The sequence below is a fragment of the Mastomys coucha genome, unplaced genomic scaffold (assembly GCF_008632895.1).
Source record: "Mastomys coucha isolate ucsf_1 unplaced genomic scaffold, UCSF_Mcou_1 pScaffold6, whole genome shotgun sequence".
In the NCBI taxonomy this organism is placed as follows: domain Eukaryota; kingdom Metazoa; phylum Chordata; class Mammalia; order Rodentia; family Muridae; genus Mastomys; species Mastomys coucha.
Window position 1 is genome coordinate 84,440,262 of NW_022196912.1, and position 17,982 is coordinate 84,458,243.

General features: G+C 41.2%; 2 protein-coding genes across 4 annotated transcripts in view; both read right to left on the reverse strand.

Annotated features, from left to right (window-relative positions):
* Positions 1–747: 747 nt before the first annotated feature.
* Vcpkmt (valosin containing protein lysine methyltransferase) lies at positions 748–7,387 on the reverse strand. The gene is made up of 6 exons (XM_031356812.1): positions 6,990–7,387; positions 6,789–6,899; positions 6,550–6,619; positions 4,997–5,116; positions 4,205–4,309; positions 748–1,955 (listed from the first exon to the last, which is right to left on the reverse strand). The coding sequence occupies exons 1-6, from the start codon at positions 7,349–7,351 to the stop codon at positions 1,923–1,925; spliced, it is 801 nt and encodes a 266-aa protein (XP_031212672.1). The 5' UTR covers positions 7,352–7,387; the 3' UTR covers positions 748–1,922.
* Positions 7,388–8,042: 655 nt separating this feature from the next.
* Positions 8,043–17,982, reverse strand: part of Sos2 (SOS Ras/Rho guanine nucleotide exchange factor 2) — a 103,492-nt gene continuing 93,552 nt past the window's right edge. For all 3 annotated transcript variants that reach the window (XM_031357629.1, XM_031357628.1, XM_031357630.1), the window contains 5 exons: positions 17,081–17,197; positions 14,945–15,206; positions 13,070–13,111; positions 10,826–10,935; positions 8,043–9,968 (listed from right to left, as the gene is read on the reverse strand). In XM_031357629.1, coding sequence (XP_031213489.1) covers positions 9,459–9,968; positions 10,826–10,935; positions 13,070–13,111; positions 14,945–15,206; positions 17,081–17,197 — 1,041 coding nt within the window. In that variant the 3' untranslated portion in view covers positions 8,043–9,458. The remainder of the gene's footprint in view (positions 9,969–10,825; positions 10,936–13,069; positions 13,112–14,944; positions 15,207–17,080; positions 17,198–17,982) is intronic.

Here is a 17,982-nt window from a genome sequence, read left to right on the forward strand (position 1 = left end):
GATGAGTTATTTCTTAGGCCCTTCCTTCTTCCAGTGGGTTCCAACTACAGGGCCTTGTTCATCAAAAGGCCTAAATGTGCCCAACTCAAAACTCTTCCAAAATAGGGTTTTTTCCCAGGCTCCTGTGTGGATACAGTTGGCACTAAGGGCGTTTGTTCTCTGAAGGGGACCCTTTAGTTAAATCCTGCTCAGTGTTGGCCTCATTCCAGAACTGGGACTTTTAAGATCCCATTTCATCCTGTTACAAATTCCGTAGCTCTAGTCCATCGCTCCCCTGGGTCAGGTCCCCAGAGGCAGTGGTTGTAGAAGGACAGGTTAATGAGTGAGTCTAGCTAGCAGGGAGGGAAGGCAAGCAGGGTGTGGTCCCAGGAAACTGGTACTAGGCTGCTCTGTATGGGTTAAGTCAGCTGGACTATGTACGATTCGTGTGGGAAGGGTGTGAGAATCTGAGGGGTCTAAAGTCAGTGTTCATTCCAGTTCCACGTTATGGAGCAAGCTGTGAAGTACAAGCTACCTTCTGCAAACTGCCTGGGGCAAACTGCTTCAACAAGTGCCATGCACGAACACTGTGTTTTAAAATGTAACAGCAACCAAGCTTTAAAGACTGAAGAAAGCTCCCAAGAAAGAATCGTTCTGAACTGATTCTTGTCTCCAAGTCTAAATGGACCTGCTGCTGCTTTCTGGAAAGCAGCTGTTCGTTATAAATGTTCATCTCTTCAGAGACGTCTTGGAAGCAGAGTCACAAGGTTTCAAAAACGATGTTTATTTCAGCACATACAATGTGCCATCTAGCACCAACGACTGTAAATTCCAGAATTCCATCTGGTTACTACTTTTTGGAACTGGTGGTTGTTCAAGACATTGACACATTAGTCTATGTGAGCAGATGATTATTGGAACAAAGTTGGAGACAACACAGTAAAAACCTTTGATAAATGTACACAGAACTTCATTTAAGCATGATGGATGTCTTAGTATCAATAATTAAAAATCAGATTTCTTAGATCGAATACACAAGAAAAAGTCCCAGAGCCATTTGAGCACAGAAGTGTGCAACTGGCTTTCTCTCCTCACGCCTCTCTCTGAGACAGCACTTGTTCCCCCATCTCCTGACTTATCTTCTTAGTGACAAGCTACAGCGCCCTGGAATCTAGTTCACTCACCTACCTGTGATGGAGGAAAACACAACTCTGGCCAGTAAAGGTGTAAAATAATATTTTCAGTTTCTTTTCAAAGAACATGTTAAGTACTAAACATAACACAAGGGAAAAACAGAGAAACTATTGCACAACTATGTAAAAGTGAGACTGCCTTGAACTTTACCTTAAAGATAGAATTCAGTGCTTCCACCTTAAACAATATTATATACTAAAGAGATACATCTATAGTTTTGGGTTTTTTCTTCTTTCTCTCTCCTTCCTTCCTTCATGACAGTCTTATTATGCCTAGAACCAGCTTGCCCTGTAGCCCACGCTGGTCTGGAACTCAAGAGAGCCATCTGCCTCTGTCTCCCCAGTGCTGGTGTTAAAGGCGTGCACCGCCACAACACCAGCCCTCAGAACATTACTGTACAGTAATAGATGCCATTAGAAATTGGATCAACTTATTTCTAAGTTTCTTGAAAATGTACTGAGTCAACCATGCTGCTTCAGACTTGAGGCTACCCTCAAAATTGATTTTTATTTGAGTGATTGTCAATGTTTCTTTTAAACAGAACTTGATGCTGAGCTAAGTAAACCTAAGTTAGATTTCAAGCCCACAGGCAGGCAGGCAGGTGTTTCACACTGTGGGCAGTCCAAGGTAGTTGTCATCCATGTACCAGATCTCTAAGGACATGCTGGGGACTCTGTAACGCAATCTTCCATGCGGTATGCACATGCTCTGTTCACATCTTTACCTTACCCAGTATGTTGGGGGCGTGGCTAAGATGGAAAGGGGCTCCACGATGATGGTTTCTATAAGGAAAAGGTGATTTAAACATTAATTTTACAATGCCAAGTAGTGGCTAAATGCACTTCAAGACAATCATGTACAATGTTTAGAGACAGTTCTTAGCTGACATCTAAACAGTCAAGAAGAAAGCAGGTTATGAATATTATCAAAATTAAAAGCCTTTGTGTTGCAAAAAACTACAGTATCATAAAATTTAAGACACCCACAGAATAGGAGAAATTTGTAAATTACCCATGTAGTATCAAGTGGTAAAGGACTCATAGAATGTCTAAGACAGCACAGTTTAAAAATGGGCAAAAATTTCTCTAGTGACACAAGAAGATACTGAATATCATTAAGAAAAAAAAAAAAACTGCAATGAAATCCCATACCTCATCTGCTACCACAAAAGAACAGACAGCATCAAGTGTTGGTGAGCACACGGCTGCAATGGAGCCCTTGCACACCCGTGGTGGGAAGATAAAGACAAAATAGTAGCTTTGGAAAGCTCTGAGGACTTCACCATGTCTATGAAGTCTCTGCGCACACAGGCTCACAGCAGGGTTATTACTTACAGACAAGAAACAAACGGGAGAGATGTCACCATCTGATGAACGAATGTGTGGCTTAGGTACAGAAGCATGCTCAGGGACGTGACTCACACAGAAAGGAGTATAAGGTGAGGCACGCGACAAGGAGGAATGTGAAAACACTTTGCTGAATGAAGGGAGCGAGATGCAGAAGAATACAGGACAGGATTAGACTTGTACAGCGTGCGCAGAATGAAAGGTGAGGACTGAAAGCTGGCAGGAGTTCCTGTCTGTTGATGAAAACACTTAAAATACAGTTGGGTAGACTAAAAACGGGAGACACATGCTTTGCAAGGGTAAATTTTATGGAATGAGAATTATATCAATTTAAAAAGGAAATAGGTCTTTGTAAAAACAAAACAACCCTTTATGTTCAGAAACATAAAAGATATTTATGCCTCAAAAAAAAAAATTCTACTTTGAAAACGTTACAGCAGCTTTAGCAAACACTGTATCCCCTAAGGCACAAAATATATTTTCTTTGCCTTTTCAGGACATTCCACAGCAATGTGGATTATAACCCTCTTACCCTTTTTTCCTTAGACTGAGTTTTAACCCCTACTCTTGGTCCCTAAAGCTGTGTTATTGGCTGGAATCCTTACCATTAGAAAGCACAGTGAGCCAGGTGTTTATTGTTCATCTGATTCAATTCGAGCAAATTCATCAGAAAGACGTGGAACCCACCTGATTTTAGTGTCATTCATGAAACCGATGTCTCTGCCTCCCAGCCCTCACATCCACAATGGAGCATACAAGACTCCCCCCTTCTACAGGCTTGAACTGCAGGTGCAATAAAGGCAAGCCACTAAAAACTTTGGGGGCTGGGGGGAGAAGAAACTACCAGATGGGAACACACATCAAGTTCTACTTAATTGGGGTGCTTTTCTTCTATAGGTCAGACTGGCCGTTTTCCTTTTAAAAGGAAAATGAGAATGACCAAAGTTTAAAAAGTTACAGCTAGCCTTTAAAAAAGTTAAGAGGAGGAAGCTACAAAATCACTTGAGGTACTGTGAGGAGCACTGGGAGCACGGAGATCACACACACTTACACATATATGTATATATTCTGCATATACATGGTATATAATGCCCTTAAAGACCAGCTTTGGACCCTGTTCCCCACCTTCTCATTTTCACCCTCGGCCAGGTGACCAGGTATCCTTTGCTGCACACTCGTGCCATTACTTATAGCTTGCTCAGAGGCCCCACAGATAAGCCATCCAAATCCAGCACTCGAAGGAACCAAGATAAACTTTTCTGTATCTTATTGTCTTAAAGTAACTGCTCACGGACATTCTCAGTTACTCAGCCATTTGATGTATAACTGAAAAGGACTTTAAAGGAGCCTACCAGGATGGGAACTCAACTTGGTGGCAGACAGCTTGCCCATCATGTGTAAGGCCAAAGGTTCCTTTCCCAGCATGGCAGAAACAAAGCCAGCCTTACATGATTTTTGATACAGTGTCCCACTGTGGAGCCCAGCCTAGCCTCCAACTGCACAGCCTTCCACTTCTGAGACTGTGACCAAGAACCCAAAGCAAGACAGGTGAGCGATGGAAATACTGCGTGTCGGTCAGTGCAGCTCTTTCACAATGTGTGAAGGGGATGAACCTGACCACAGCTTAGCGCACAGACAAGAACCACCTGACAAAATCAGATATGAAGAACTGTGAATGCACGTACTGGTTTTTTCTTTCTGATGTATACAATGTGAATGTCTTCACTTCGGTATTCTTCATCATGTTTGTCCAAAGGGATTTCTTCAAAGTCAAAGTCTAGCTGCAGGAGCTATAAATTTAAAGGACATTTATGTTAAATTCAGACCGCCTGGTGAGGGCAGCTCGAAGCCTTCTCGGGTCTGGAAATGTTCTGTATCTTCATGTTGGAGCAATTATTGGGATGAAACCTCATGAGCTGAGAATGTGATATATGTACACTGTACATGTTTTAACTAAATATGAATTACTTAAAATTTTTAAATAATTTCAAAAGTTGAGTAACATTTTCTCATATTCATGAAAAACACGGAAATTTATATTTAATTAATTTAATAATTAAGCATATTTATATATTATATTTTAATATATAGCATATATTATCTGAAGGAATCACAAAGTTTTTTTCTCATTAGGCCAAAGTAGTCCTTTCAGCAGATAGAATTTTAGGACTACAGATATAGCTTCAAGATAAGCCAGTTTTTAGGAGGTTGCATTTGTGCCCATAAAAAGGTATAGGTTCCACTTGGGGAGAGAATTAAGAACATATAAAAGACAGGCAAGACAGGCACTCTTTTCCAACTTTAAAAACAAGCAACAACAAGAGACTGTGGGCTCTGTGCAGGAGTGCTGTGGAGGGCTCTCCCTGGCTCTAATCAAGAGAACGTTTGCCGCAAGCCAAACTGTCTAAAACACGGCAGCGACCACATCCAGCTCCCCCAGAGGGTGACTACTACAAAGATGGACTCATGGTACTCACTTCAAAATATTTCTTCTCAATTTCCGGATTTTTCCCCATTGTACGTTGTTCGTAACAACATATAATACAAGTTTCAGATCCACTGAGATCTTTTAATGTCTTCAGCAATGGTTCCAAGGACTATTAAAAAACAAAATAAAATGAAATAATTTTCAGTTTATTATTTCAAGAATAATATTTCCCATTATAGAAAGGGGATCAGGAGGTGAAGCGGTCCTGCCCGTGAGTCAAACCATTCTAAATCAACACAACAAAGCAAGGTTCTCAAACTAGACAACTACCGACTACCCAATAACTATACTGATTTCTATTAAAAAAAAAAAAAAAGAAAGAAAAACCCTAAGGATTATACTTGTTTCATACCTGCCTAGAAAACAAGGAGGGTTGACTTGTGTCTTTTGTGTTTGTTTTGAACAAGGGTCTAGTCATGTAGCCCAGGCTGGCACTGCACTTACAGCGATCCTATTTCAGCCTCCTAAGGGCTGAGATCACAGAAGCTGTACCATCACATCTTGCTTGACTCAAGTCTTACAAGTCTAATTTATTTTCATCTAAGTTAATGTGGTATTTAAACAATCAACAATTTATTCTATAAAAGCAAGCCTGATCCTAATGATTTAAATTTTATTTTTGTTATTTTAACTATATGCATGTGTTTGCCTGTGTCTAAGTATGTGCTAGTGTCTGCAGGGGCCAGAAGAACTGGCTCTCCCTGGAGCTGGAGTTACAGGGGAGCTGTGAGCTGCCTGATGTGGGTGCTGGGAATTGAACTTGAATTCTCTGGAAGAACAGTATGCTCTTTTTTTTGTTGTTGTTGTTTTTCCGAGACAGGGTTTCTCTGTATAGCCCTGGCTGTCCTGGAATTCACTCTGTAGACCAGGCTGGCCTTGAACTCAGAAATCCACCTGCCTCTGCCTCACAAGTGCTGGGATTAAAGGCATCTGCCACCACCGTCCGGCGAACAGTATGCTCTTAAACGCTGACCCTCCTTTGAACATCAGTTGGCTTAAGGCATTAACTTAAAAGTACTGCCCAACACTGCATAAACCGATATGGAAAAAAAAAAGCCATTTCACAAGTCTAATAAAATCTTGTCACTGAGAATTAACTAATTAATCAATTTTGGAGAGTCTCACGCTGGGGTGTGCTGGCCTAGCATTTATAGCAATCATGAGTGCTAGGATTCTAGGAGTGAGCCAACTTGCATTTTAATTAATTTTCAATGTCACAGCAGTCAATAGGAAAGGTAAGAAAAAAAAGAAAGAAAGAAAAACAAATGAACAAACAGAAAGTATCTTAGTTTTCCAGACTATATCCAAATAGGAAAATCCTTTTAAAATTTTACAAAGGAATGCATATAACTTTTCTCAACCACCACTCACAGGCCTGCAAGCTTATCCTGAATTGTATGAATGGGTTGCCCTTGAAAATTTATCTTCTCTTTACTGCCTCATCCTCTATAGAACGAATATCTCACACCCGGAGGTGTTAACCTAGGAGAGTGGTGGACTTCCAGACACACCAGTTCGACTACTAGTCAGCTTGGTACTCACCTCCTCATAGTATATACAGTCTGCCATCAATATGTAGTCTGGTGACATCAAGTCCTGTATGTCTTCACCCCTTAAAAATGTCAAACATATGTCTTTAACTGATGCTCTGACGGTTTAAAGTGCGCATCTTAGAAACGAGAAGCAGAAAGCTTCCCTCCTATTAAGCATGCGCTGTGCAAAATGCAATTTAAAGCACATGTAAGCGGTTATCGTAAAACAAGCTGAAAGGCCATACAAACCATTTCAGTACCTTGGCTTGAACAGAACCAGTCACAAGATGCTTGTTCATATTAATATTCATTTTCAGCAAGTCTTGCAGCTCCTCCAGATCAGTGACTATAACATCTGCCCTAAAAAACAACCTCGGTTGAGGTACAGGCGCATGGCTGCACGCCGGTGACCTGATGCTGGGGGACCAGCGCCTTCCTGCCAGCTCTTACCCGAGGGTCGCAGCCATGAGACCCACAGCTCCCGTGCCGGAGCCCAGCTCCAGCACCGAGCGCCGACTCAGCGAGTGGGCCCCATCGCCGGAAAACCCCGGCGTCTCCAGGTATTTGGAAAGGACGATGGCGGCGTCCCACACGACGCAACCTACGCCTCCGGAGCCGTACTGCTGTAGTCGAAGCACTGTCCCATCCCGCTTCTCCAGAACCCGCACAAAACTCCACAGCGGGTCCTCCGCCCCCGACTCCACGGCCGCCGCCATGCCTGCCCCGGCTCGCCGCTGGCTGCCGCACGTGGTAACGTCACGCCCACGCAGGACCCGAACCTCCCAGCGGCACAGCGGCTGGCCAAGGCGCATGCGTGACGCTCAGAGCCCGGAAGTCGGCAGGAAGCAGCGAAACCTACCTGGGCGTGGCTCAGCAGGCTGCTACTTTGATCGTCTCTTTAAGAAGCAAAGCAAACGATGGAGCTTTTAAGTGGCTGGAGAATGGCTCACACAGAGATACTAGACGTAGATATAGGCAGCTACCCAGGTCCTATCTAAAAATGGTCATATTAAACAAGTTTTCCTACTTTTTCATATGAGTGCATAAAAGTGGTGGCTGGGAAAGTGCTTCTTGCTTTTAATGGTAAAGAAAAGTTAATCCTCTAAGATTTACATCCCATGGGGCCAAAAGATGGCCACCAAGACCAAGGACCCGAGTTCCAGGACTCACACAGTAGAAGGAGAGACCTGCAGGTTGGCCTGACTTTCTCATTGTATCTCTGGTATGCACACCACACACACACACACACACACACACACACACACACACACACACACTAAATAGATGATAGATATTCATTCTAGATTTTTTTCAGCGTTGTTGCTTTTTGTTTGTTTTCAGGATGGTCATCTGTATCCCAAGTAGATTCAAACTCTTCACGTAGTTTAGTCGCCTTCAACTCTGTCTGCTCAGTCCTAACCTCCCAAGTGCTGTGATTACAAGTGTTCACCACTGTACCCAGCTTCTCCTTGTTCCTTGTGATGAAAAACAATACTGCAAATCTTTTACAAATTAAGACTGAGGTGATTTATTAATCTTGTTAAGAACTCTGATACAAAGCACAGTAAAAGGCCACAGACCAGTAGATAAACAACGTGGCTTTTGGCTACTTTACATCAGCTGCTACTGCACTATCAGCATAACATACTTGATCACTTTGAAGACGAGTATCCAAATGGCAAAGCTTTATCCTGTCTGATTAAAAAAATTAATAAAGCTTTTTAAAGTATTTTCTGTTTAAATGTTACTAATCTGGAAAAACTTTTCAAAAATTTCAGTTAACACGAGATTAAAGACAGTTAATAGATTTGAAGACAAGGCAGATGGCAGTTGGTTCTTATACCATAAGAAACTGTTGTTCCAGACTTACAAATTAGTAAAATAGCAGATTGTAGTCTAGGCCTCAAGTCACTTACATTTATATAGGTTATTAGCATTATCTTTAAATATATACAATATAAATAAACTGTACATATATATGGCATATTAATTTTGTTTTCCCAAACAATAGGCAAATCATTAGCTAAAGACACCATACACTGCAAAACAAAAGGCACATCTTAATGAGATACATGCCCTTCTTCTATAATCAGGTTATATAGAATTGTTTATAATTTTAACAAAATAATAAACAGTGCATTCTATTATTTCATTCTATTTTCCATTTTCTGTCTTCAGCAGCAAATACTGATATTTAAGACATGGCCTCAAAGAGTTTAAGAACAGTGGGTATTATTCATAATTCTCCTAGATGTAAAAACCAAATGAAGTTAAAAGCTAGAAGATGGTCAGAGGGTTAAAAACTAGTAACACCACCACACATCCTCTGGATCTTCGTAAGTTCACTGCCCTAAAAAGGCATCGATCACTCAGGCTTGAGAACTCCCTTAAGCAACAGCCCCTCAGTGCAGTCAGAAATCATTCTGAGCCATATTTTAGCAGAGTCTACAGTGCAATACAGATTCATTATATACTGGCCTCTGGGCAGCACTGAGGAGCTTATCAGGCAATGCTTCTGATCACCTGAGGGCTACGGTGAAGAGCTTTTGCATTTTAATATTTCAAATTCTTTCCTTCCTTCCTTCCTTTTTTGCTTTCTTTCTTTCTTTTTCTTTCTTTCTTTCCTTCTTTCTCCCGTGTTTTGACTTTTGAGAAAAGATTTTTCTGTGTAGCCCTGGCTGTCCTGGAACTTGCTCTGTAGACCAGGCTGCCCTCAAACCCTGAAACCCACCTGCCTCTGCATCCCGAGTGCTGGGATAAGAGGTGTGCGCCACTGCCATCCGATAATTTTGCTAACTCTTAAAAGCTTATTTAATCAGTAGCATTTCTGTAAAAAGTACTAAAATACTATGTCTTTTTGAATAAATTAAAAACCTTTACAAATACTATTCCAGTGTCAATGACTACATATGGCCAAGGTCATTGAGGAGCTTCTGCATTTTCAAGCAGAGGCAGTCTGTACAGTGGTGGGTGGGAAAGCTCCCGTTTGTAAGTCTTTGGTGGCAGCTTTGGTAAGTGAGGGCTTGAGTTCTGCCTTGGTGGAACAGGAGGAGCTGGAGGATGAGCAAGATTGTTGTGACTGGAGCTGAGCAAATGGCACCTGCGTGGTATCCGTGGAGAGGGCGTAGTGGGAGGAGTGCTCGGTGAATTAGGACACGTACTAACGTCTCTGAGCCAGTCTGGGTCTCTATGAGGATGTCCCAGTGGAGGTGGCTGAAGATTAAATGGACAGTTTATAAAGTGTTCCGGAGGCCGAAGAGGAACTGGTGGAGGGGTATCAGGAAGAGAGTCTCTTGGAGGAGGTGGCGGTGGACTGGGCACAGGCCCATCAAATGTACCCACGAGGACAGGAGCTCTTGGCTTTACCTTTGGAGGAGGGGGCTGTCTTGGTGGAATAGCAGGAGGGTCATCATCAGATCTCATAGCTCCCTAAAGAGAATAGAAAAGGACATGTATAGTCTCTTGGGAAATGTACAAGACAATTTAAAAAGACTGAAAAACTCTTCTATGAAGTTAAATCTAGAGGCTCAAATTAAATTAATGAGGTTTAATTATCAGGTTTCTAACTAAATTGCTTCCAGTTAAATTCTAGGCTCAGTTTAACATTTGGATATTTAAGATGTTATCCCTGAAACCTTAATACATAGAATTCTATATTGTCTTGCTTTGTTTCCAGCATTCCAGAAATTTATAAAGCTTGTGTATGACAACAGGTCAGTGAAAACAACACAGTTTTATAGATATGAAAGGACATGTTATCAACAGCATTTAATACCTAACTTCTACTCACTGAACATCTACTTCTGTTTTTCCCATGATGCTTAGAGCAGTGGATCTCAAAGTGTGATCAAGAGAGCAGCAGCATCAGTACCAGCAGAGGATGGCTTAGCACGGCCAGGCCCCGCTGCAGCCTTACAACCTGAAGCTGGCTCAACAGCCCACGTTTAACAAGTTCCCAGGTAATTCTGATATGCTCTTACATTTGAGACGCACCGGTCTAAAGTTTTCAGGTTCTTTCAAATAGCAATTCCACCCTCCTTCCCCAATCTGTCTAAGAAAGACAATGTACTTCTGATTATCTGAAATTTTCCACTTTTTAAGTTTTTTAAAATTTATTAAACAATTACTTAAAGCATTTTTCAAACACAGCAATATAAACTTTAAAAAGTCATAGGATGTGGCTAGATTATGACTGACATACTCTAAAACTACTCTAAAACACGAGTACTATTTTGAAGATTCACAACTTTGTATATGTTGAGGCAAACCCAGGTCCAGATGACAACCTTGGAATTTGGAGCATCATGATCAAGTTTTTTCCGAGGGGGAAGCGGAGGAGGAATTAGTGGCTCTTCACTCAGTTTGTGTAAACTTCCACACGAGCTGAAGAAAGTCTCTGGGGAGGAGAAGACTGCTTTACCATTCACAGTGCAGTTACAGGACAAAACTCCAGTACAACTCGTGCCTACTTCTGCTACCGAATCTGTCACATGTGTTCTTTCTCTCTCTTTGTTCTGTCTTCTCCACGGATTCTAAGCTTTAGGGGACACTGCACATGTGTCTGTAACCCTGGCATCTACCAAGGCTATCGGCACATGGCAGTTGTAATATTTAAATGAAGGCACATTATTAAGATTAATAATGAAATTCTGATTTGGCCCTGGTGGGGCAGGCCTGCAATCACAGGTACTAAGGCAGCAGGCTCACAAAGTTCAAGGATAGCCTGGGCAACTCAGTGACTCTGTCTCAAAATAATAATAATAAAAAAAAGAGTTGAGGATAAACCTCAGTATGGAATGCCTGCCTAGCATGTGTGAGGCCCTAGGTTTTATGACCAGCACCTTAAAAACAAAACAGAAACCCCCCCCCAATGTCTTTTAAAAACTAAAACAAAATAAGACTGAAAATGTGTGTAGTCGTGTGCACTCATATGTGCATTTGTATGGTGGTGTATCAGCTTCCAGAGGAACACCATTCTGAGCAGAAACTATTTGTAATACAAAATAAGTCTAGTTACTATGCATAAGTAAGGAGTCCAAAATTAAATATGTACTATAAATCATACTAAGGGACTCCACTATATTTTAACCAGTTGTGGTAAGTGGAACTGCCTGTCTGACGGCATCCTTAGAAAATTAAATTATCACAGCTATGAATAATGACTAAACACCAATGTAGCAGTGGCAGAACATCGGACATTCACTGGCAGCAGGTCCAGGCTCACCAGTGAGCTCCAGCACTGACAGATCCTGCCTCAAAAAGCAGGGTGAATGACACCTGAGGTTGACCTCTGACCTCTACATGTATATAGACACATGTACCCACACAAACATGCACAGTTTGGACACATGATAAATATTAAGTACAATTGTCCCTTGGTATCTAACATCTGGTTCCATGATGTCACATGAGTGTAAGCATCCACCAGTGCTTTAGTTTTGTAAATAAAATGGCAGAGTGTGTGTATAAATCCTATACGTTTAATTGTCAATAGACTTTACTTGTTTTACTCATCACAATATAAATTATTGTTTAGGGAATAATGCCAAATAGCAAAAAGACTCTGCATATTCAAGTACAGGTATAGCCACTGTTGGCCTAACCATGTTTTCAATCTGTGGTTGAATGTAGACATTAAGAACTGACTATGGCCAAGCAGTGGTGGTGCATGCCTTTAATCCCAGCACTAAGGAGGCAGAGGCAGGTGGATTTCTGAGTTCCAGGCCAGCCTGGTCTACAGAGTGAGTTCCAGGACAGCCAGGGCTACACAGTGAAACCTTGTCTTAAAACAAACAAACAACAACAAAAATAACAACAACAAAATCAAGCCAACCAACCAAACAAAAAAACTGATTATGTATCCTTTCTCAGAAGCAGTAAGAAGTCAGGCAACTGAGATGAATTTATTCTACATCCCAGGCCAAGAAACGTGCTAGGTGTCCTCTATAGTTACTTCATTTGATCCCTAATAAGTCTGAAGATGGGGAGTAGTCTGTTCAAGTTCAGACAAGATAAAAATATATGTTAAAAATGATTAAAACAAAAATCAACAAAATTTAAGGAGAACCAAGCTGTAAATAATTCAGACTGTTCATAAAATTTTCTTTTGGTCTGGGGATTCAGCTCAGTACTACAACTTCCTTGCATGGGTGGACACTGGGAAGGGGTGTGTGTGTGTGTGTGTGTGTGTGACTGGGAAGGTGTGTGTGTGTGTGTATGACTGGGAAGGTGTGTGTGTGTGTGTGTGTGTGTGTGTGTGTATGACTGGGAAGGGGTGTGTGTGTGTGTGTATGACTGGGAAGGGGTGTGTGTGTGTGTGTGTATGTGAGGGCAGACAGGAAGAGGGAAGAATAAAAGAAAAACATTTTTTATATATTTTTAATATAAAATCCTTTCTATTCTTCAGGCATTCTACAAATGTTAGAAAAATATTTTTTTGCTTTAACATACAATTTCTTCTTGAAATCATCCAAATAGAGAAACATACCTTCAATAAGTCAGATTATGATCTTTATAGTCATCTTACTTACTTGAGTGTGGCAAGAGGACTGGAGCAAAGATGGTATTGCTGCCTATTAGAAAGAGAAAAAGTCATTTGAATAGAAAGCTAATGTGGATGATCTTCTTTTTAGATATTTTCTGTTGAGGTTTGGTCTTTTGGTATATATTGTAACGCTAAGTGAGGCCCTTCAAGACCTGGTTGTCCCAAAATTGAGAGAGCACACACATATACCTTGGTCTCAAGCTATTTCTGATTGGTAAACAAAGACACCAACAGCTGGGAGAAGAGGCATAGGTGGGGCTTAGATTCCTGGCCTTGGGGGTCAGAGAGGGGCCCTGAGGAAGAGGAAAGTGCAGGAGGAGGAAGGAGAAGCTGCCATGGGTTAGGAGTCAAGAGAAGGTGGGCCATAAGAGCTGGCCAATTGGGATTAGAGCAGCCCGGATGAAACATAGTAAGTAGTAAGTAATAACTTGAGGTTATCAATAGGAAAGTAGATTCTGATAGCATAGAGGGCAGGCAGCTGACCAGCTTTTGTCCTGTTTAATATTGTAAATATAAAGGCTGTATGTGTTTATCAGGGAAGTAAACGGTATAAGGTGGGGTAGAAACCCTGGGTTGGGATTAAATATTTTCTACAATTTTCACTACTGCGTGTCTTTAATCCCAGCACTTGGGAGACAGGAGTAGGTGGATCTGTCTGAGTATGAGGCTAGCCTGGTCTACACAGTGAGGACAGCTAGGGTACACAGGTAGAGAGACCCTGTCTCAACCCTTGCTCCCCTCCCCCTCCCACCAGGTCAAATGCACTATAGAAATACAAACTTCTACCATCATCTTGTGCTAGTTTGTAATAAATCTTGATATTCACTGTACCTACAATAGCTCTCCTTTTGGAGCCTAAGGGACTCTTTCTATCACAACCCCTTTCAATTTCTTTTACAGAATTTATATCTTTATTATCCATTACTCCAAAAAGTAATAAAAAACTGTTAACTGAATAAATTGGAAACTATATACATACAATGCGTAAACGATGCTTTGCTTCTCCTCCCCCCACCCCAGCCCACCTCTGAGACAGGGTTTCTCTGTGTAGCTCTGGCTGCCCTGAAACTCACTCTGTGGACCACTCTCCCTTGAACTCAGAGTTCCACCTGCCTCTGACTCCCAAGTACTGGGATGGAAGAGCTTATTCTAGCACACAGTTCCACGTTACAGTCTATCATCAGGGAGAGAGAGCAGAGTGCATGCTTGTGCACAGCTCACTTCCACCTTTTCCTGAGACAGTACATCCCAGTGTAGCCCAGGCAGGCTAGAAACTTGTTACATTAGACTAGGCTGGCCTTGAACTTAAGAGACCCATTCACCTGCCTCTGCCTCCCGAGTAGTAGGCTAAAGGTATATGCTGAGACACTCACATATTGCATAGTTCAGGATCCCTTGCTTACATAACAGTGCTATTCACAGAGGTCAGGTCTTCCCACCTCAATTCACATCAGAAAGACAATTCCCCATAGACACGCTCACAGGCTAACCTAACCTAGACCATCCCTCTGTTAAGACTCTTACCAAGTGATTCTAGAGTGTGTCAATTAAAACTAACAACTGATAATTACAACTAACCAAACACACAGGTACCAAGGGTTCTATAGCTCTGCAATTAGAAAGAAGAAACAAGGCGGGTGGTGGTGGCGCACGCCTTTAGTCCCAGCACTTGGGAGGCAGAGGCAGGCAGATTTCTGAGTTCGAGGCCAGCCTGGTCAACAGAGTGAGTTTGCAGGACAGCCCGGGCTATACAGAGAAAACCCTGTCTTGGAAACACCCTCCAACCCCCACCCCAAAAAAGAAACAAATTATTCAAAACACAAATTCCTGCTCTTACCAAGAGGTTTTGTTACATACTTACCACAGGAGCTGTTGAGGTCCACATCTAGAAACACGCTGTGGTCTGAAGAAGCAGACACTGGTGGGGTGGATGGAGTGTTGGGAGACGTTGGTGCAGACACTGTTGATTCTAGTTCCGTCTCAGCGATCCTGCTAAAGCTTATCTTATAAGGCTCTCTTTCCAGAGGCATTGGGTGACCTCGTAAAGTGCCTGAGGTAGAGCCATGGCGGCCTGCATTGGGCCTTATTCCAGGAGATTTTAAGGAGAAGGTTGACTTCCTAGGCTAGAAGAAGTAAATATGTCTAAGTAAAATAGCACTGATGTGTATGTAGGTAATTTGTTTATAACTTCTAGCTATCTTATTTTAAGTGTATTCTTTAAAAAATCATGATTTTTCAAGGACAGCCTCTAGCATTTTTGTAGTAATTTCTCCACTTGGTTAAATTGTTTATCATGGTGCTTGATAAGTAAATCATTTTTTACATGATTTTAGAGATAAAAATTCTTAAAAACTGCTGTATAAACAAATTTTTGCTCCTAAATATTCAATCCTAAATTTCTCTTTCATACCATATATATGTTAATTTCACAAATATTTACTGGAACAGAATTTATGTGACATAATATATGTGCCTCATATTTTAAGGGAGATCCTCTTTTCTCCTGACCTTAAGCAAATGAACAACCCCTACCTAGCACTTTAATGACTTCAGTAGAACTACTATCATGGTTCCCATTCTAACTTGCTTGGTTTTAAATCCCCATCAGTGGTAACATAATGCAAACAAAGAAAACTGCAGAGAATTCTGAATCAGAAAAGCTGGGTAAAAAAACAGCTGTGTCAGCTATCTCGCCATGTGTCCCTGAGAGCTATTTTACTCCTCTGAGTCTCAGCTTTTAAAAATATCCCTTTTATTCCTTTTAATTAGATATGTGTGCATGAGTATGGTGCCTGTGGAGAAAACAGGGGTTAGATCCCCTGGAGCTGCGGTTACAGGGAGATGTCAGCTGCTTGACGTAGGTGCTGGGAACTGAACTCTGGTCCACTGGAAGAGTACTGCATGCTCTTAAATGCTGAGTCATTTCTCTAGCCCTGTGCCTCAGTTTTTCAAACTATAAAATGATGAAATGATTTATGACACAGTTGGGCTTGAAGTTGTAACTCATGTGGGAAGACATTTGACTTCTAACACACACACACACACACACACACACACACACACAAACACACACACACACCTGGGCTTGATCCCTAGCATTGGGAAACGATTCATTTCATATTTATTATGAGGACGGGATGACACAAAATGCCTTAGTTCACTGTTTTACCAAAAGTTGGGATATTCTAGTTGTTTTTAATTTTTCTCCTTGATACTTATGATGGGCTTTCCACTGCAAATTCCTGGAGTAACTACGAACTGCTGCAGCAATTCTAGTGAGAGGGAGTCCTCTGGGTAATCACAGAACCCTAGGTTCTGTGCAGGTTAGAGGTACCCAGCACAGTACACCCACTTCTTCCTTCCCTGGCTTCTCACTTGTTCTATCCAGCTATTTGCTTTTGGGCCTCACCTTTTCTCTTACATCAGGAGGTACAAAAATGGACAGATAAATAAATGATACCAAGATGGAGGATATTTAGCATGCATATGGACCCAGTTTTTATACCCAGTACTGTTTTTTTTTTTTTTAAATCAGTTTCTATTGAAAGGCTGACATTTTCTGCTAAGTATTATTTTCCTTTCTGTGATGTTAGAGGGCAAACCCAGGGCCTCACAGATGCGCTCTTACCTCTGAGCCCCAACCCCACCCTGTATACATAATTTTGGAAATAGAGTAGTACTGTAGAATAAAACAACAAAACAGCTATTGGTAATGTAACAATTTTAACAGAATACATTATTAAACATTGAAGTTATTATTATTTAAAAATTTATTTTATGTATGTAAGTATATTGTCCCTCTCTTTAGACACACCAGAAGAAGGCATTAGATCCCATTACAAATGGTTGTGAGCCACCATGTGGTTGCTGGGAATTGAACTCAGGACCTCTGGAAGAGGAGTCAGTGCTCTTAACCACTCAGCCATCTCTCCAGCCCCTGAAAATATTATTTTTAAAAAGAGACAAAGCTTCCCATAATTATAATGAATGGACTTACAAATCGAGGTGGTTGCTTGCAGTTTCGGGGTTCAATGTCTAGTGATTTGTTGAACAAATAATCTGTAAACTCTTTTTCAGATAAAATTCCCATGGGGTTGAGGTTTTCAAAGAATCTCTAGAATTAAACACATAAACACATGAATATACTAAAATTAGATTCTATGAACTTTAACAATAACACAAATGAAGACACCACAGTATTTGAGGCATTTACACGGACTGCTCTCTCTTTCTGTGACTAACACAGCATCCTAGCCTCACAGTTTATTAGCACAATGAACAGATTCTCAGCTCAGTTGGCATCACTTGTTTCTTAGCAGCTATCTTCCTACTTACTGTGACACCAAAATTATCACCATTCATCTACCAGCAGAGTTACAATGAAGTTTATGCCTGAAAACCGCAGCATGTAGTAGGTAAGCGGGGAAAAAAGTAGAGATTGGATTAAGATATATTCAAAAGTAATTTAAAGATAATTGTAGCTTTAATTTTTTTTCTGTGTTACACTCCAAGGCCAAAAAAGATAAAAATAAAAATAAAAATAAACTAAACCTGTGTTTATCCAAAAAATCTACTATAAATATATATTTTAAGCTTTAAGTTTTTAAGTAGAATATTGAGATAATTTAGTAAAATGACAAAAACAATGTGTGCGTGCACACATCTGTGTGTGTGTGTGTGTGTGTGTGTATGTGCACGTAATGCATGGGTGTATGCATATGAGCGCTGGTGCAGGGGGAGTTACAGGAGGATGCCAGGTGCTTGATGTGGCTGGCAGGAACTGAACTCTGGTCCTCTGCAAGAGCAGTGCATGCTCTTAAATGCTGAGTCATCTTTCTAGCTCTGCATCTCAGTTTTTGATTAAATGATTTGGGCTTGGCATGCAGCTCAAATGGTAAA